The 20567-nt window shown below is 42.3% G+C and overlaps 2 protein-coding genes across 2 annotated transcripts; both read left to right on the forward strand.

Moving 5' to 3' along the window:
- Window positions 1-249: 249 nt before the first annotated feature.
- LOC127613590 (tetraspanin-1-like) lies at window positions 250-8175 on the forward strand. The gene is made up of 8 exons (XM_052084693.1): window positions 250-390; window positions 3539-3614; window positions 4820-5035; window positions 5710-5784; window positions 5859-5966; window positions 6076-6237; window positions 6314-6406; window positions 7799-8175. Exons 2-8 carry the CDS (start codon window positions 3558-3560, stop codon window positions 7853-7855), a joined length of 768 nt encoding a protein of 255 aa, XP_051940653.1. The 5' UTR covers window positions 250-390; window positions 3539-3557; the 3' UTR covers window positions 7856-8175.
- A 2366-nt stretch (window positions 8176-10541) lies between these two features.
- On the forward strand, window positions 10542-12534 carry dand5 (DAN domain family, member 5). Its single transcript, XM_052084700.1, has 2 exons — window positions 10542-11119; window positions 11237-12534. Exons 1-2 carry the CDS (start codon window positions 10658-10660, stop codon window positions 11516-11518), a joined length of 744 nt encoding a protein of 247 aa, XP_051940660.1. The 5' UTR covers window positions 10542-10657; the 3' UTR covers window positions 11519-12534.
- The last annotated feature ends 8033 nt before the right edge of the window (window positions 12535-20567 follow it).

Genomic DNA, 20567 nt, shown 5'->3' on the forward strand with positions numbered 1-20567 from the left:
CGTATATTATGGAGTAGCTTGTGTACTGTATGTACCGTGTTTATTTTATTGGCCTCCAATTTGAAATGGCCCAGTTGACATGGTCCAGATAAGAAATCGTTAATCGGTAAGTCCATTTTTCTATTTTCATTGCACATCAGCTGTAAACGCTTGTGGTTGCGTTGTAAATTTTGCCATGCCAAAAGGGACTTTGACCACCAGGAAATGTTGCTTATCTGCCGTGCAAAAAAAAAGAACAAAAAAAAAAGTCGGTGACGTGCAGGGCATGAACTCCCTTCTCCTCCCCTATCTACATTATATGTGTGTGAACCGGGAGAGAAGATAAAGGAACAGGCGGAAACTTTTGGTTGTCCACACTCCTGATTGAGCCACACAAGTCACTACGCGCAGGTATGAACTCTGTTGTATTCTTTTGACCTCACTGGGCTGTGGAGTCGTTACTGACACCATAATCTACCGTTAAATTGTCACGCGGCGCTCAGGAACTGTATTTTCTCAAGTCACATATAACATAAAGTACTTGTCTAAAGAAACATGTCACTTTTGAGTTGGTTATAACTGGTTGATAAAAACAAAACAAATAAAAAATCTATGTATTACATTGGCAAACTATGCCAACAAGTTAAAATGATATACCCGGTATATGTTATACAAAAAGATCTCGTTGATTACACATCAAAATCTTCACATTTTGTAATTATTATTTTTTGTAATCGACCCAAATATTCATTCATTCATCTTCCGTACCGCTTGATCCTCACTAGGGTCGCGGGGGGCGCTGGAGCCCATCCCAGACGTCTCCAGGCAGTAGGCGGGGGACACCCTGAATCGGTTGCCAGCCAATCGCAGGGCACACATAGACGAACAACCATCCACGCTCACACTCACACCTAGGGACAATTTACAGTGTTCAATCAGCCTGCCATGCATATTTTTGGAATGTGGGAGGAAACCGGAGCACCCGGAGAAAACCCACACAGGCCCGGGGAGAACATGCAAACTCCACACAGGGAGGCCAGAGCTGGAATCAAACCCGGTACCTCTGCACTGTGAAGCCGACGTGCTAACCACTGGACTACCGGGCCGCATCGACCAAAATAATGTATTTTTAAAAATATGTGCTTTGTAGTTGGATTTTATTTCAAATATATTTTGAATTTTCGGACATAGAACATTATACTTTGCTTGCTTTTCCTTTGGCAGTGATGAAATGCAGTAGCAACTTAAGACAATGAAATATCATTTTAAAAAAAAGTCATTTTAGTACTCCGATTAAAAAAGTGAAACTCATGCTGTACATGCGTTCCACAAAGTAAATGATTTCGTTATTTAATTTTGATGATGACAGCTAACAAAGCCTTCACAATTCACCTTCTATATTTTAAGATTACGTAAGAAACAAAATCCATCCATCCATTTTCCGAACCGCTTAATCCTCATGATGGTCGCGGGGGGAGCTGGAGCCTAAAGAAACAAAATGATATTGAAATTGGCCTTTTGAAAACGTGTTGAATGAATTTGCAAGTTGCACTTTTGAAAATTGGAAATAAGTAAATACATCATTTCATTGCCATTTCAGGATCCCATACAAATCCCTCTAAGCAGTTCTGAGCAGCACGGGAATGAGATAATTTGATCCCCTTTCAGATATTAACTGTATTAAATCCCCCCACATCCCCACAAATAAAATCGTAATATAAAGATTTTATTCTCATAACATCACAGCTTTAAATGTTTTTTCTTTTAATATTACGACAATTGTTGTAACGTGATGACTTTATTCTCTTAACCTTACGTTATTGTATTCAGCTTTATTCTTTTAATATTCCAACTTTATTCTGGTAATATTACTTGATTACTTAATACTCATGGCATTTCTTTTCCTTTAGTCACATCATTTTATTTTTTTATGACATTTTATGAAACCTATGACTTTATCTCCTAATGTTAAAGCTTTATTCTTGTAAAATGACTTTATCGTCAGTTTTTTTACTACCATGGCCACATTTTTTCCCCTTTATATTATGACTTTACTTTGTATTCATGTTGTATTTTTTAAATGACTATTCTCCAATTTTTCTGGTAATATTTTTCAATTTGACCCCAAAACCTTTTTTTCATCATATTAATATGTAAATATTTCATGAGAAATAACCCCCCTTCAGAATCCAAACATTAAGAATTTTTTTTTTTCCGTGTGTGCTTCTAGCAGCAAATCTCTTCTTTTCCCAGTTCTGCTACCTTCAAACAAATTCCGATGCTGACGACACGGAAAATATTTTATTGTGTCTTTGAGAGTAAATTTGCCAAGCATGTGGCTTATATAATTGCCAGTTAAAATGGCAATAAAAAAGGGGGTGGGGAGGGAAATACCTGTATAACATTATTTATGCCGGGAACAGAGGCTAACAAAGGTGTGCGAGGTCAGGAACAAGGTGTGTTTTATGACATCACTGTGCGACCTGAATTGTGACCAATGTCTCACTGTCGTCGTTAATGACATGTTATCGGAGTGCTTCTTGAAGAAGTGGACCCAAATAATCAGAAAGGCTCAATAACATGGCAACAAATTTCTTTTTTAATCATCTTTCATCTGCACCGATACCCCCGGAGTGGGAAAGAGATACTTGAATGTCGCCAACGTCTTGATTATAAATCAACTCCTGGAATGATAAAATCGCATATATAATAATGCGTACAAAGGTTCAAGATTAGCGTGAGATGTTATGCATGTGGTTGACATCTGCATGGTCATGCTCAAAGGCCATTTTTTTTTGGCGAATGTTAAAGTACAGTAGCATAGTAGGACTAAATGTATACAATTCCAATTCACTGTAACATTCTACATTTATCGCTATGCCTAAATAGAGGAACATTTCATTAAAATTGAACTGCACTTCGGCAGTGATTCTTTCACATTCTACCAGAATGAGCCCAAGTACCACTCGTTGTACGAGCCACACACTATAAATTTTGGGAAGCCCCGAACTGGGCTGAGGCCCAACATCGGTCCAATTTTATTTGGTCTCCCATTGTTCCAGTAAAACACTGCAATAGGCCGGCATTTTGATCCCAGGTCTTCTGTCTTCTTTATCATTGGTTTGTGTACAGTCTCGAGTAACGTACTGTGTGATGAGGTGAAATTAATAACCTCAACAATTTGAAGCCCCACTCCAACAGAAACCCAAGACAACGTCTGCGTTCAAATGTAAAAGATGAGGCTTGTATCTCCTGTGTTGGCTGGTTAATGCCTAACCAAAGCAAATGTGAGAAATGCAGATGTTGTATGTCGTCGCATCATGCTACTCTTCACTTCCTGACAGCCTTAACAGACTTGTTACCATCTAAGTATGAGGCCAAAAGGCAATGTCATTTCGTATTTGCTGGGCGCATGTATCCTGGTGACCTTTGACTTATTTTAGGAATCGCAGAAACCACCAAAGTCACTCCGTAACATTAAAACTAAGGGCCTGCACATCACCAGGCACAGCTTTCATTTCTGTGCTTATTTTTTTCTTCATCTTCTTTCCCCCAACAGTGTGAAAACATCCGCCAAGATGTGTTGCGCAGGTTTCCTCAAACTGATGATGTTCATCTTCAATGGCACCATTTTTGTAAGTTCTTGATCAACCTTTTCATAACACTGTGATGCCATTAGGCAGGTGGCTTCCCATTGGCTGGGAACTGATTGACTGCCACTGATCTGAGCTGAAATAATAATAATGATACATAAAGGACAACTGGCCTTCAGCAAGAAATTTTCTCACTGGTATACTCGGTACATAATGTTTGGTTGGCTTGTTTTTGAGCAATTTAGCAGAACATCATGACTAGTCTGCTAGCTAGCGTCAGCTCAACAGTACGCGATTGTTTTCATCGTCTGTGCCATTTATCTGACCAAGAGGAAAGTAAATTGGTCAGTCCTTCATTGATTGTGTTAACTATATCTGGATTTCCGCATCGATTTAAAAATCAACCTCCATACTGATATAGCAGTAGAGAAGAAGGCTCCAAATATCGTCATTTACCATTTTCTCAAATGCTCTGCCTTGTTAAAATGACACAGGAAGGGTTTGTTTACTTGAGGTGCGTTCACTTAGCTTGGTCAGCTTCTTGCCACACGGAAGTAGTGAGCCATCATTGCGAAAAGGTCAATATCGCAATGGATGAGTTTCATGTTTGCGGTTGTGTTTTTGCACTCACTCACAACGATACCTCCATTAAAATCCCTCTGGTGTAGTTATGTGTGGTAAACAAAATATTGAAGGATTGGGGGTGGGGAAGAATCATTCGGTACAGCAACCAAAATAATAAATATGAATATATTTCTGACAGTTCCGGTCAAAGCTGAATTTCATTGATAAATTGAGGACATTTTGAGAGCCATCAAAATATACTTTGCGAGAGCATCATCATTTTACTGTTCAATGATAAATATGGAATCGATTTTATTTGATTGAATTTTATTTCAAGAGATATCTCCCTCCAAGACAATGGAGATTTCTTTGAATATAAATGTATACGGATGCTATGCAAAAGATGATTCCAAACATTTACATTCTATTTTTCTTCATGTCTTGTGAATGTGTGATCAACAACAACAAAAAAATCCCACTACAATGTAGCTAAGCAACGATAACTGATTGCTCAATATATTTTACGTCATTTTTAACACATCAATTAAAAGCAAGTTGATCCGCTTAATAAAACGTAAATGACCTAACCCAGGTGTTCCTGTTCAAGTATAAGTCACGCTAAGCAACATGTCTCGATTGCCTCATGTTGCTTTTGATTCATCCGGCCCTGCTGGTATTTTCAGGTCGCAGGTGCTGCCATCTTAGGAGTGGGCATTTGGGTGAAGGTGGACAGCAATTCCCTCATGGGAATACTGGACGGCGTGGATGCCATTCCATCAGAAGTTTCCCAGGTGGCCAATGTGGGATACCTGCTCATTGGCGTGGGCGCCGTGCTACTCGTCATCGGATTCCTGGGCTGCTGTGGCGCCGTCAAGGAGAGCAGGTGCATGCTGCTGACGGTGAGCATCTACCATCCCACGGTTTTAGTTTGATTGGGCTTTGTGTTTAAAGTTGTTTTGCAAATGTTTCCGACTAATGGTCGAAAAGATTCGGTCTCGTCCAATAACGTCTGTTGAGGTAGCAGGCCGTTCACGGAGGATCGATTTGGTAATTCACAAATGGGACGGTACCGTTTTATTGTTCTGATTATTATTATGGGTCAAAAGGAGTGGCAAAAACTAAAGAAATCATTTCACAATTTAAACAATGTTATTGTGCCATAATATGTGTTTGTATATAACACAGGTGTCAAACTCAAGGCCCGGGGGTATGATCCAGCCCGCCACTTCATTTAATGTGGCCCGTGAAGATGATTTCTGAAATTACAATTTAAGAAATGGACTAAAACATTTTTTTCTGGATTGAAGGAAATGCTAAAAAGGAACTTGAACTTAATTTTGTTTGTTGGCTCATTTGTTAGTCGACAGGCTACTTCCTGGTTCTTGTGAGGGGCGGGGCCAGTTCTGAGATAATCTGTTGTCGATAGAAAAAGAAGACATTTGTTAAATATTTCACTTTCAGTCAGGAGGCGAGGGGTGTCTGGGGAGTGGATGCGCTGTTAAGAATTTCACATTTGGCTGTCGCATGGACTCATGATCAACATTCATTTCATTTCGATTCCATCCTCCTTCAGTTCTTCAGTATCGTGCTGGTCATATTCCTCATTGAGGTCGCCGCCGCCGTGGTGCTGCTCGTTTTCAAGGATTTGGTAAGTCCCGACGACTGATTGGCAACCTTGAGGTGCATGGAAGAATGTTCCGAGAACATGTCCACGGTCTACAGGCGGCGCAGGTTTTTGACGGTCTTGAGGCCGAAGTGAAGAAAAGCCTCGCCACCGAGTATGGACTCGACGAAGAATTGACGTCGCTGTGGAATGCTACCATGGAGGGGGTACGACCACCATCTTATCTACGTCACAATTTTTCACTCTTCTATAAATGTATTCTTAATGTTTGGACTGCACAATTGTTGATATTGTTCAACAATTCTGTCCTCGCAGTTCCAGTGCTGTGGATACAAGAACTACACCGATTTTGACGCCTCGCCCTTCCAAAACCAAAACGGAGTGTTTAATCAGATTTATCCATCCCAATGTTGCAACGGAACATTCATCGGTGAAACGTGCAGCCTCTCTTCAGCGCATACCGCCGCAGAAATGCAGGTACTTTGGCAGCCGCTTGGGCAGCCGATCGCATTTTGTGTCACTTGGTTGCCTGAATGTGCCATCTCTCCACCAGTTGGTGGACGGCTGCTTCGACAAGCTGCTGCAGCTCATTGAGGAAAATGCCGTCATCATTGCGGGCGTGGCTATCGGAATCGCCGCTCTTGAGGTATGAAAAACACATGCACGCGTTCAGACTAGCGCACGGGTAGACGGAGAACAATCCGGCCCACCAAGCATTTAAATTCATTCATTCATTTCGCCATTTTTCCTAAAATGGCTTAAGTCAGCCATGTCCAAAGTCCGGCCCGGGGGCCAAATCCGGCCCGCGGTCGAATTTCATCCGGCCCTCAGCCCCTGTCATAAAATCAGTGCCGTCTGGCCCGCAGGTTGGGCGCAATGGAACACGTGTTGCATTGACTGAGGTCTCGTAGACTGGTGAGTGATGTTTCATAGAGTACTGCTACCCTCTAGTGGCTAAATGAGTAATAGCATTCACTAAATGAGTAATAGCATTTAGACACTAGAGGGCAGTAGCACTCTACGAGACATCACTCACGAGTTAACAAGACATCACTCCGTGTTCATATTAACCTCCCAGTTTACTGAAATGGCGACAATCAACAGAAAAAGGAAAGTTGACTGCGAGGGACGACGATTCAAGGATGGATGAAAATTGGACTATTTCTTCACTGAAATACGCAACAACTGTGTCTGCCTCATTTGCCAAGAGACAGTGGCTGTTTTTAAAGATTATAATGTCAAGCGACATTACCAAACAAGAGACGCTGACATGTACGACATGATTACAGGGAAGGAAAGGAAGAATGTCAGCCAAGGTCGGCCCCCCGACATTTTACCACATAAAATCTGGCCCCCTTGGCAAAAAGTTTGGACACCCCTGGCTTAAGTGAAATCTATTTTTAAAAATGTTATACTCAATGTATCTACTTAGATAATTAGTTGATTCATTTGTCAAGTCAAGTCAACAGTATAGAGCACTTTCAAACAGCCATCGCTGCATACAAAGTGCTGTACATGGAGCAATTTAACATGTATATGACCGAAAACCGATTTTTAACATTTGTATTTTATGTAGACAGTTAAGTTTTTTTAAAAGAGTTGGCTAATTATAATATATTTATTTTAAATATATAATTCAAATAGATTTTTTTTTCTTCAAATCAAAATTTTACATGGAATATTCCCCCACAATTGATGGGGTTTAGGACTGAGCCTCTCCCAAAAATGTTATCATCGTCTATGTTCACAATTTAAACGGTAAATGTACCCCAAAATATTTTAATCTCTTTTCAAATTCATATTACAACATTCGCCCCCCCGAAAAAATAATGATAAAAATAAATCACAGCGAAGATTCTCCGTAATTGACACTAACAACCCAGGCTAAACTCAAACTCAAATCTAGTTTTAACCCTTTTATTTATGCTTTTGGATGATTTGTTACTTAAATAATAGAAATGATAAATAATACAATAGGAAAAATAGGAGAAATAATCTCATACCTCCTCAATTTCACCATTGTTGCTCTTTTTTGCAGATTGCTGCCATGGTGGTTTCAATGGTTCTCTACAAGCAGATTGGTAGCAAAGCATGATGATCACATTTTTATTTTATATTGCTTGTCAGTTGTTTTCATTGAGTAAAGATTGTTCGGTCAAAACCAACATAAACTGTGTTGACGGTATGTTATCCAAATCAGCAGTCAGTGGAGCTCGTCTGTCCTGCTGGTTCAAAAGTGTCTCAGAGATTGACAGTGATCTATTTATGTTTCAACGGCTGTCAAGAGTTGATGCCATACACACAGAATCATTTCACTCCAAAATAACAAAAATGTCACTTACAATTCTCACACGTTGAGTTTTTTTTAAATTTAATCACTTGAAGAAATAAAGTTGAACATTCATCTTCAGTTTACACATTGACTCATGGCCTTTGTTTTTTTTTTCTTTTTTGGTAATTATTATTTCTCTTAATAGCAGCGTCGTATGTCAACCGATTTCAACTCACTTGAGCAACAAAATGTCTTGTTTGGATGCTGTCAGGATGATGAGCTGTTATTTTTTTCTTAGAACAAAATACATATTTTCAAAACATGTCTAGCGCTTCATGGCAAACTTTACAAACTATTTTCATGCTACTAAGTTGTTGCGGTATTTACTAGTATGTATGTGTGTGTGTGTGCGCGTGTACATGTAAATAATCGTTTCTCTCTTTTGTGACATTTGTAGTAGATTTAACATGACAAACGAGGTCCGACATCTTCACAATCTTCAAGCTTTGTTGATAAATTGATCTCATCCAAAAAATACCCGATGCTGCCATCTGCCGGTCATAGGTAGTTTCATCAGGTCGTCCCTATGACCAAATGAGCCGCCTGCGGGGTAATTCTAAACTTCGTTCACCAGTGATGAAGCATTGTGATTTCCTAGGATTGTGAGAAAAGCCAGCATTTCAAAATGTAAACTCTTGCTCATATTTATTGAAAGTGTTGCGCATAAGGGTATTCGTTTCCTTTTCAAACAAAAATTAAAAATGAACTGTCATCACGTGTTTCAAAAACCTAGAGCCTACAAGTACATTTTTCCAATGATTTTAAGTATTGAATAAATTATTCTTGTGTTTTGTGATATTTCAGCGAGCCAAGAGGATAAGAGGGAAAAAATACCGTAAACCGCTTCCATTATGAGGCAATTTAGTTCTACATCAATGCAAACTACGAGCTCACTCATCAAATATTTTCCAATAAATATATCCTAAAAATGATCATTACTGTACTGTATATGTAAAGGAAATTTTTGAACTCTTTCATTGACTTTTCAAAAATGTGATCGTTTGTCAGGAGCACCCCGAGTGGACACAATCTCTTTAAGCATTTTAAACGCAAATATCCATCGACGTTGTGACCACTGTCCGAATGATCACACTAACGTGTGGCAGGTTCTGGTTCTGGGAGGCCTGCGGTGTCTCTTAACGCTTGTCGATCCTCCATGAGAAAGTCAAACAGTGCCACAATTGGAACTTTGATGGTCCGGCGTGTGATCAGGTCACGGCTGGTGGAGCACACTCAAGTGTCACTCTGGAATAATGATGGGAGCTCATGTCAGCACTTGTTCTTGCTGTTGTGGGAATCAACGAGCAGGAGGTGACTTGACAGTCACGTAAAGTCATTATGACTTTACAGCTTTCAGGGCGTGAGAACACCTGACCGGCCGTACCGCCGCACGTTAAGGCCCGATGGTTTACAATCGGGCTTGTCACATGCTGAGTTGAAATGTACCTTTTCTTTTCTACATTACAGTTAAATACCGTCACATCGGGAAAATTCTGGGTGAGATATTTGTGTATACCGTATTAAAAATGTGCATGTGTGCTTAAACTGTTTGTAGTGTCAAATCTAATAATAGTATAATATTAAAACAAAAAAAACAGATGTGTTTAATTTAACCCGTAAGTGCAAAACAATTACATTTGATCTTTTAGAACTCTTTCTTTTTAAAAATTATTTTCATTTTTTGATACATGTTTGAAGTCGTTGCTAGATAAGTTTTTTTTAAGTGTACTTTGGATAAAATCTTAAAGAAGATTGAACAAAATATAACAACCAAAAACTATGAATTCAAATCTATATCTTAGGTGTGCTTAGTTTATACATTCTGAAAATAAAAACTGTCTTCAACTTGATTGTAACCAGGATGATGAAAGTGAAGCTGCATTCTTCAAGTTGACTGTTAACATTTTTTTTTTAAAAAAGCTAAAGTATAGCACATTTGTTTTGGGTCTGACAAAAGTGATAACAAACAGCTAATCAGGATTGCCAATTCAGTAAGCTTATTGTTCATAGAGTATTCATTAAGAAGAAATTGTAAACGTGCTTTAATATTTTCATCATTTTAAGACATTACATTTGAAATTTGGAAAGAAAAATGAATACGCACGTGATTAAGGATTCAAAAATGATGTCAAAAATGTCAACAAAGGGCTCTGTGTCATATGTGCACCAGCCAGTAAAAACCTGCCAGACTGAAATGTACCAAAACATAAAGCTCCTCATTTGTCTTGCTATTTATTGCTCTGTACGTTTTCAGGTTGTAAGTGTCTGTCATTGTGCAGTTGCTGCCGGGCAAACATCCGTGTCTTGACTTTTGAAGCTCGGTGTGACGTCTGCCGCCGAGTGGGAATTGTGACGCCTTCTTTCCTTTCAAGTGCAGGTGAGAGCCACCGTTGTGTATAAAAGCACTCCGGCCATCACTTGGCCGCAGCACTGACAGCAAGGTCACCATTTGGGTACCTTGGACCAAATCATATAGATTTTTTTTTTTTCCTCTTCTGCTGCCATTTTGTGTTCCGTTTTATTTGAACCGTGACATATTTTTGTGACTCCATCTATTTTTCCGTCATGATGTTACAGCTCACCCTCGTGGTCTTTTTCTCTACTTTGGCGACATCTTTCCCCTTCCCTCGCAACACTTTGGAGAACATCCGCAAAGCGTCAAAAGCTGACTTCGAGGCCTCCGGCGTTGGACCCGGCAAGCCTGTCCGCGGCCTTGTGAGAGTGTTACAGCTGGATCCGCGCGGTCTCGTCCCATCCGGGTTCTTCGCAAGGGCAGGCCAGGCCCGGAGCTCCAGACCGTCTTTCCCCGCTTTCCTGTCTCACGGGCGGCCCGGCCCGGCCCTGAAGGCCCCCACGAGCCCGCTGCGCCGCCTGCAGGCTGAAAGACCAGTCGAGATGGCGCACAAGAAGAGACAAGGCCTGCATATGTGGCAAAGGGCCATCGATAAGGGAAACAAGGAGGCCGTGTCTTTACCCGCGAACCTGAAGGACGCCAAACAGTCGTGCGCTGCTGTTCCGTTCGTTCAGGTAACATGTCTTATATGCAATTTGTCATCTCCCATTGGAAATAATGGAAATAGATGCATGATGTTGACAGTACAGTGTGACTTGTGCCCCCCCCCCCCCACCCCCAACCCCCCATAGCGCGTGACAGCAGAGGGGTGCAGCACAGTGACCGTACACAACAAGCTGTGTTTCGGCCAGTGCAGTTCTCTGTTCGTCCCCGCCGAGGTGGACCCGGCCGGGGAGGGGTCCCGCCGGCGCACTCCCTGCTCTCGATGTGGCCCCTCCAAGGCCCACGGCGTTACCGTGCCGCTGCAGTGCGGGGCCGAGATCCGCCGGCGGCAAGTGATGCTGGTGGAGGAGTGCAAGTGCGAGACGGGTCGAGAGGAGAAGAACGCGGAGGAGGATTCACCACACCTGTGAGCGCTTTGGACGGCAATGTGGTCTCCAGAATTGAGATTGGGAGATTTTCGGTTCACCTTAATTCTCAATTTCATATCACTTCCAGTAGATGGAGAAGAATTGTTATCATCAGTGTGCTATTTATTATGCAACATTCGGAACATCTGCACCGTGAAATGTAATCTAGTCGATCGCGGCGGCTTTTTTCTGGGGGTTTCCTCCCAAATTCCGCACGGAATGCATGTCAGGTTTGTTCAAGACTCCAGCTTGTCCATAGGTGTGAATTTAAGTGTGAATATGTGCCCTGCAATTGACAGGTTACCAATCCACAACCGAGAACAAATACTACAGAAAATGTTGTTTCTAATATTCTGACCCGCTCATATCGATAGAGTAATACAAAATATTATGGCTCATTCCAGAATTGGAGGACAACTTAGACATCAACATTTTTGAAAAACCAACCATTTATTTCCTTATAATAAATGTCGTTAGTAATAGATCTTAAGGCACTTGAAAATATATAGCTGAATAATTACTATTTGGCTACAACGCTACTGATTAAGTAATTTTTACAGTTACCTTCGTGACGATATCAATGTTGCAGGCATCAGAGTTGCAAATCAATGCTAATCCAAAGTGCCTTTCCTGAAGAGTCCATACTATGCTAGCTGCGATGCTAACTGGTGAAGAACGAACGTAGCTACATGAAATCAAGAAAGAAAAACTTTGCTCTTGTATGATAATATAAGGTACTATGTATGTTTTTTTTCTAATTGACTGTATAAAGTCTGAACGTCTTGTTCAGAGGGCACACGAGGCTTATTCGTGCCAAATGTTGACAGCACGACGTTGTCGTGTACTTTCCAGAACATTTCACAGCGGACGTGTGTCTCCGCTACGACGACCTTTGAACGTATCCAAAGGGGAAATATTGGGATCCATTAAAAACAAAAGAGATTGTTCAAGCCCTGCTCTTTGCCTCTACTTTTGCTGCCAACGTTGAATTAAAAATGCAATTTAGTTTGGATGCAAAGCTCCAGTGAGAACATAAAGAGCATTTGTTGTTGTAGCCCCCGCCCACCTTCTTTATGCCCAACCACTCCTGCGTACAAGTTCTCCAATGTTTTATTAAAAAGGCTCATTCTGAACACTTTTAGCACGTCGCACTTCCAAGTGAGAGCGAGTGAGCTATTGGGCTCGGGTACTTAGCGGTAAGCAAACATAATTGTTTCAGCATGCTCCCCTTGAATTATGTATAGGAAGCACCTCTTCTCATGGCCAAGCTTCCTTTCAGTGGAGTTGTGGGAATTTGAGCATCATTCACCGCAGATGCGCTCGAAAACCGGAGGGCGCGCTTGATTATGTGCTCCCATAAAACCTATTATTCATTTATAGCCTGGCACCTGGGCTTGGTAAAGTGAACTCATCCCGCACATGCCGACGTGGACTCCCAGCGGAGCGTCCAAAGAAAGGGGCTCTTTACGTCGCCTTGGCACGCCGTCGCAGCGCATGCTTAGGCGGCCATTTGCATTCACGCGGTGCTCTCGGCGAAAGTGAAAGCGCTCATTTGCGCGACTGGGGGGGGGGGGGTGCATTGGGTTCCCCCTGATTGCATTTGCATGTGATTAGCATTTTGGGTTGTTGGTTATATTTTTCATGATTGATGGGTCAAATATTTGCTCAGGTCTTATAGAGGAGGAGTTAGGGGCCACTTGTTTTGTACTCACTGCCCCAATTTTTTTTCCTTTTAACCCTCATATTATGTTGAAAAAAAAATCACATTGATTTTGTTGTGGATCATTTTGACCCGCACTGTAAAAATCCACACAAAATAGTCAAAAAACAGGTTACACCAGTAACAACTTTGTTTAAGATGATGTAAACATTCAGATAAGAGACAGACAACAGATTTTTAATCCCAAAAGTATATTTAAGAACTGTTTAGTTAAAGTTTTTCCATGTCACGCTTCTTTTTTTCATTTAACTTTTTCTGAGATTTTCAGTGTTTTATAATAATAATAATAATAATAATACATTTTATTTGTGGGCGCCTTTCTAGAAACTCAAGGACACCTTACAACAAGCAGTTAAAATCACGAGTACAATGTTAAAAAACTACATCAAATAAGATAAGAAAAAATACAACAAAATAAATAAATAAAACAATGGCTTTATGGTCTGAGTGAATAGGCTTGTCGAAACAGATGTGTTTTGAGGCGGGATTTGAAATGAGTTAATGAGGCTGTATTACGAAGGTCAGCGGGGAGTGAGTTCCATAGCTGGGGAGCAGAGCGACTGAAGGCTCTATTTCCCATGGTGACGAGGCGAGCAGGGGGGACAGAGAGGAGGACAGAGGAGGAGGAACGAAGAGAGCGGACAGGCGTAGGAATATGGATGAGGTCAGATAGGTATGGAGGGGCTAGGTCATGAATGGATTTGAATGTGAGTAGCAGGATTTTATATTGAATGCGGTGTAAAATGGGAAGCCAGTGGAGATGTTGGAGGACAGGTGTAATGTGGTTTATGTATGGCGTGAGTGTGATAATGCGGGCGGCTGAATTTTGGACCAGCTGAAGCTTATGGAGGGTTTTTTGAGGGAGACCAAACAGAAGGGAATTACAGTAATCGAGTCGCGAGGTGACGAGGGTGTGTACAAGTATAGCAGTGGACTGAGGAGTGAGAGAAGAGCGGAGCCGGTGGATGTTTCGAAGATGATAATATGCAGAACGAGTGATGTGGTTGATATGTGAGGTGAAGGAGAGGGTGCTATCAAGGATGACACCCAGACTCTTGACCTGAGGGGAGGGGGAGATGGAAGAGCTTTCGAAGGTAATGGAGAAATTGTTTATTTTGTTTAGATTGGATTTAGTGCCAATAAGGAGGAATCTACAAAGTAATCTATAAAGTAATACTTTATCTACAAAGTATTGCCCTGGCAGTTGTATGTGTGCTGTCAGATTGTCAAATCCCCTTTTGGTGGAATTGTAATCCAGGATCATTTGTGGCTTCATGTCTTCTCTTGTGTTCAGAGATGCATCAGTTTGCATTGTGCCCATTACAAGAACATTTTTGTTTTTCTTTGTGCAATATGACACAACTGCTGCTTTCTCAGTGAAAACAAATACTGAGGAATGCAGAGGTCTGCCCTGCATCTTCAGAATTTCACCGGGAATTTTTATCTTATTATTTCTTCTGACTGTTGCCAACATAGTCAGCTTTCTCCCCTGAACTTCATCTCCAAGGCCGTAATATTGTAAAGAAGTGACTTTGCAATCCTTCACTCATCTTCAGAACCACACGCATCATCTGAATCTTCTCAGATGCTCCTCCAGGTAGCTTTCCAGTATGCACTTGCATATTCCATACAAAACTGGATATTGCATCACAGGCTGCCCACATTTTGATGCCATACGTGCCAGAAAGATTCTGTGTCTCTGAAATGTCTTCCTCTGCATCACTATCCCAGTTCAAACTCTGTGATGAAGCTTATTCAGCTGTAAATTTTCTGGAGAATCATTTTTGTATGTTGGTCATAGAAATGACATGAGAAGAGTGACGAGTCAAATGAGAGAAAGTTCCTGCTCTACACATACCTGGCTGGGTATCTGGAAGTCACTGAGCAGTCAAAACAAAGTACTGTTCATCAATTAGACATGTTTCTTTTGGATCTGAAAAGCTACTTACCCATATTAAAGTATCTGGGTCAAAATGACCCCAACATCATATTTGTATGCAAACTGTGCACAGACATCCCACTACACATCAGAGTGTCCAGATTTTACACACCAGTTCATGACCCTAGATGAGGAAAAGTCACTAAATTTCATGAAGAAAAAGAAAGGATATCCACTGTTTTGGTCACCACAAAAATTGAAACGGGTCAAATTGACCCTTATCATAATATAAGGGTTAATTCCCCACGGTCAACCTTTCAAAGAAAAAGCATGTGCGTGTGAGACTTGTCATTCACCTTGTCTCTCTTCTCACAAAAACAATCCTCAAAAAAAAAAAAAGAGAGGGCGCTTATTGATGGAACAAACAAGGTGCAAACAAGAATGCGCGCCACTTAGCGCGACAGATGTCAGCCCTCTTTTTTTTTTCTCTCGCAGAGCACTCCTGCGTCATTAAGGATGGCCTGGTTCCCATGGTGAAGGGGAACGCAAGGAGCGAAAAAAATTAGGAGGGCCCGGTGCCAAGTCCGCCGCCTCGGGGATCAGATCAGCGTCACGGGGTGCTAAGTGGCCTAGTTAGCGCTTTAAAACAGCACAATCAAGCTGCCTGCTCTGTGAGCGCCTTTTAACTGTCACACATGCAACTTGCAGGTGTCACGATTCGGTTTAGGGACCAACAGGTGGCAGTGTGGAGCTCCCCTGGCAGCTGCACACCTGTTGGTCATAGGTAATCAGGCATATAAAAGGACTCCTGCCCGCACACTCAGTGTCGGGTCACTGTTGCGTTTGCTACTGTCATGCTTTGGTTGCTGTTTTTGTTTTCTGTGTTTTATCAATACACATCTTCAAATATAAAAAAAAAAAAAAAAAAAAAAAAAAAAAAAAAAAAAAAAAAAAAAAAAAACTGTCACGATTCGGTTTAGGGACCAACAGGTGGCAGTGTGGAGCTCCCCTGGCAGCTGCACACCTGTTGGTCATAGGTAATCAGGCATATAAAAGGACTCCTGCCCGCACACTCAGTGTCGGGTCACTGTTGCGTTTGCTACTGTCATGCTTTGGTTGCTGTTTTTGTTTTCTGTGTTTTATCAATACACATCTTCAAATATACCCTGCTCCTCTCTCCTGCCTGCTTTTTGGGGTCCACCACCACCACCACCACGCTACGTGACAGAATGACCCGACCACCTGGACCCCGCAGGTACGATGGATTTGGTCCCTATTCAACCATGTGCCTGGCGGAGCTCGTCTGCGGCCGACACCCTTCCCCCTTTCAGGCAGCGCTGGTGATGCGGCTGTCTGTCTTGTCAAGCCGCGTCTACGGTGGGCCGAGCCCCGTCCGCGTCCATGTGGAGCCGAGGCTCGTCACGTGTCTGTTCGAGCTGAGTCACATTCACGTCGACGACGAGCCGTGCCACTTCCACGCCCACGTCAGGCCGAGCCCCTGTTCACGTCCGGCTGTTCCATGTCCCCCGCTACGTCGAGCTCCGTCCAAGTCGGGTTCAAGCCGCGTCTACGGTGGGCCGAGCCCCGTCCGCGTCCATGTGGAGCCGAGGCTCGTCACGTGTCTGTTCGAACTGAGTCACATTCACGTCGACGACGAGCCGTGCCACTTCCACGCCCACGTCAGGCCGAGCCCCTGTTCACGTCCGGCTGTTCCATGTCCCCCGTTACGTCGAGTGCCGTCCAAGTCAGGTCACGCCTAGCCGAAAGATTGCCGTTACTTTTGTTCCTGTTCCCTGGCGAGGCAAGCCTTTTGGATGACTTTGGGACGTCTGGGATCCGTCCCTTGAGGGAGGGGTACTGTCACGATTCGGTTTAGGGACCAACAGGTGGCAGTGTGGAGCTCCCCTGGCAGCTGCACACCTGTTGGTCATAGGTAATCAGGCATATAAAAGGACTCCTGCCCGCACACTCAGTGTCGGGTCACTGTTGCGTTTGCTACTGTCATGCTTTGGTTGCTGTTTTTGTTTTCTGTGTTTTATCAATACACATCTTCAAATATACCCTGCTCCTCTCTCCTGCCTGCTTTTTGGGGTCCACCACCACGCTACGTGACAGCAGGGAGGAGTGTGTGATGTGGGGATGGGTCACATCATATCAGTACTATCAAGGTGGTCAGTACTATCAAGTACTATCAAGGTCACACCAACATGGTGAAATTGAGGCCTACTTTATTCCATTTAGTCAGGCTTTAGCTGCGTTGTTTGGGTGGCTGTGGATTTTGAGCAGGTTGGGTAACTTTCATCCAAGGTGAGGTTCATTTTTTTTCTGAAATAAACTGTATTATTTGAGATACAAGTGTTTTGAGGTAATTATCCCAAGATACCATTGTCCTCACCGTCATATTTCATTTATCCTCTGAGAGGAGCTGAGCCAAGCTGAACCGCCATGAAGTCTGGGTATTTGATTAATCCCCCCCTCCCCCCAAGTGGCCATACCAGAAGGAGCGGCAAAATCACTATTCAAACAATACGATTTTTTACAAAAAATGTTTCATTCTTTTTTTATTGAGACACACACACACACATCACTAAACATTTTTGGGAATATACTGAGGCGCAAGATGCTGATGGAGAAGGGGCCGCCTTCTATCATCCACTAGGGGACTCTGTTGCTTCTAAATCGCACCAGTAGACCGGACCACCAGATTTCGGAGATTAACCCTTGGATCTGGCAGGAGGAAGTGAAAGTAAACAGGGGTTCAGCTTGCACTCAGTCAAGGAATTGTTACGGCGGAGCAGCGGTACTATTAATGTCATGTTCAGTCATTCGCCAGACGCCATCTTGTCACCTACATTCCCCAGTGGAGCTTTAGTGCCGGAGGTGTCAGGTTCTGGCCGTCAGGGTGTCATAACCACGGCGAAGTCCTGCCTCCCAACTGATGCGGCGCAACATGCCCAGTGTGTGGTGCGAGTCTGGACCAGCTGGCCAGAGTTGGCTTTGCTGGAGAAGGTACTCCGGGCTAAGCCTGCCAGACTTCCTGTCTGGATGCCAACCCGCCAGCCCACCAGGCTGCCTGTTGGCTAGTGAGCGGGATGCAGATAGGTGAGGCCTGGTGATCTGGACCACATCAAAGTTTGTCATTGGTGATGTCCTTCTTTGCTCCTAACACCGTGTTTAGACCACAACCACCACCATGACAAAAAAAAGACCTGCTTGTGTGTGTGGCTTTTTTTTTAATGCCCAATCTGACGGGGGAACAACGATTTCTACCAAGCAACCGGAAATATGCCTTCATAAGTAAAATTTATGAGCTGAGCATATAGATCTTTTTTAATACACTATTTTAAAAAAAGGAAATTAAAATCTGTCGACCACAAAACATGAGTCTTACAATATCTGTCGACCAAAAAACACGAGTCTTACAATAATTATGAATAATGATTACAGACTGAACCAGTGATGATCCATTCAATTTATTAACAGATTATATAAACAGAATAATATTCTCCATGAAAAATAATTTGGTTAATCATATTAAATTTTAAAATTTTATAAAATAATAAATTCCTATCAGTGAAGTGTACTGAAGCCACTGTGAAAATTGTGCATTTTTCTTATATTTGCTCCTAATTTTAAAATGCATAGATTTTTGGTTATGTTTGCTCACATTTTCTCTTATCATCTTAGCTAATATAACGAATAAAAGCTGATAAATCAATGGGCCTTCCATCCTTAAAAATAAAATACAGATAATACAGATAAAAAATTAATACAAATATGTACAGAAAATGAAGTGTTAAAAAAATATTCCTTGCAAAAGAATTGAAATATCATGCATGGATTCTTCATATATACATTTAAAAAATTGTAAAGAATACTTTTTTTTGTGTCGTTTCTGTTTTCACGTGGCACACCTGTGGACCTTTTAATTAGTCTTGAGTGACACCACATTCAACTTCCTGGCTCCTTTTCCCACCAGGTGGCAATGCAAATCAACATAATGTCAACGCGTTTCTCTCCCAGTCACGCTGGAGAGTTTTGTTCTGCTAGGATTATATTTCTTCACCTTCACTACACTTCCAGGACCGCTTTAAAAGTGGAAAAAAAACATCCAAACACAGAGAACAGTTTGAAACGCACCCATATGAAAACTGATGAATACACATTTGATTACGATTTCCTCAAGGAATGAAATTCATCCAATTTAAGTGTAACCGAAGCGGTTTTGTAACCACGACGACAAAGAAACCACTTCAAACAGGTAAGAGCGCAACATGTTTTCTCCACCTTGTGTTGATACAATGTAGCTAGAATACATCTTGAAATAATTTCTGGTGGCATTTCGGAACGAGCATAAAAGGTGAGTTTGGAATAACTGGGGACACTAGAATTCATATTCGGGCTGTCCTTATAATAATTTCGTGTGTTCTATTGAACCTTCTGTGATTTCATGCAAATTAAGTGTGTGTGTGTGTGTGTGTGTTTGCTTGGATTGTTGCTGCTGTGTGGCAGCAGGCGGTTGGTGATGACAAGCATGATCAGGGACAATGATGATGATATGTTGCTATGACAGGTGTGTTCGCATGCCTTGCAGGTGATGTCTCTCATGCTCACTTAGCTAATGAGTCCAATTAAAATAATTAAGAGCTGGCACGGGGAAACCTGCCGCCCCCCCCCTACCCCACCCCCCGGCCCAGTCACATCAACATTAGAACATGCAGCCTGCACTGTGACATGCCATCAACACTTTGCCTTCCGTCTATTGTCTCGCCGTCTACCGTTTTGTTTTCCTCCTATGGGCGCATCGCTTTCCGGTGACTCTCTGACAAAAAAAATCACGAAGACTCAAATGAGCGAGCACTTAAGAGATGTTTCTTGTCACAGCGATGAGCAAAGGAGAAGGCCCGCAGGAGAAGGCAGGCGGTTCGAGGGGGTGAGGGGAGGATGGAGGGGTAGGGGGGGGGGGGGGGGGGATAATTGTTTTGTTTTGTTAGGCAGGAGGTGCTAGGGGGGGGATAAAATGACATGCCACACATGGTTTTTTGGATGACGTGCAAATGGAGAGGTGGCGGGGTGCGGGCTTGATACAAATAATACAAATGGTGGAAGCGCAGAATAGAATTTTAGGAGACTTTTTTTTTCATACCAGAGTGGGGAAATTCCGGTTTTACACTGGCAATCCAGCGATTAGCAGTGTATATTATTTTTAAGGATGGAAGGCCCATTGTTAGATGTTGGGCTCCTAACCAAAATCTCCATGAGTGTTTCACTCACCTGTTTTTTATTTTTTTTTAGTAAGGCCACGTGACGTTCGCAAACTGAGCCGTATTTGAATTTTACCTGGATCACTGTGATGTCATTTTCAGTCGACAGCACAGTCTCAAAAACATTTAACCCACATATGCCCATCGTATACATCATATGTTTTCCATAAAGTGAATATGGTCCTCCAA

Source organism: Hippocampus zosterae, chromosome 13 (genome assembly GCF_025434085.1).
Source record: "Hippocampus zosterae strain Florida chromosome 13, ASM2543408v3, whole genome shotgun sequence".
Classification (NCBI taxonomy): Eukaryota; Metazoa; Chordata; class Actinopteri; order Syngnathiformes; family Syngnathidae; genus Hippocampus; species Hippocampus zosterae.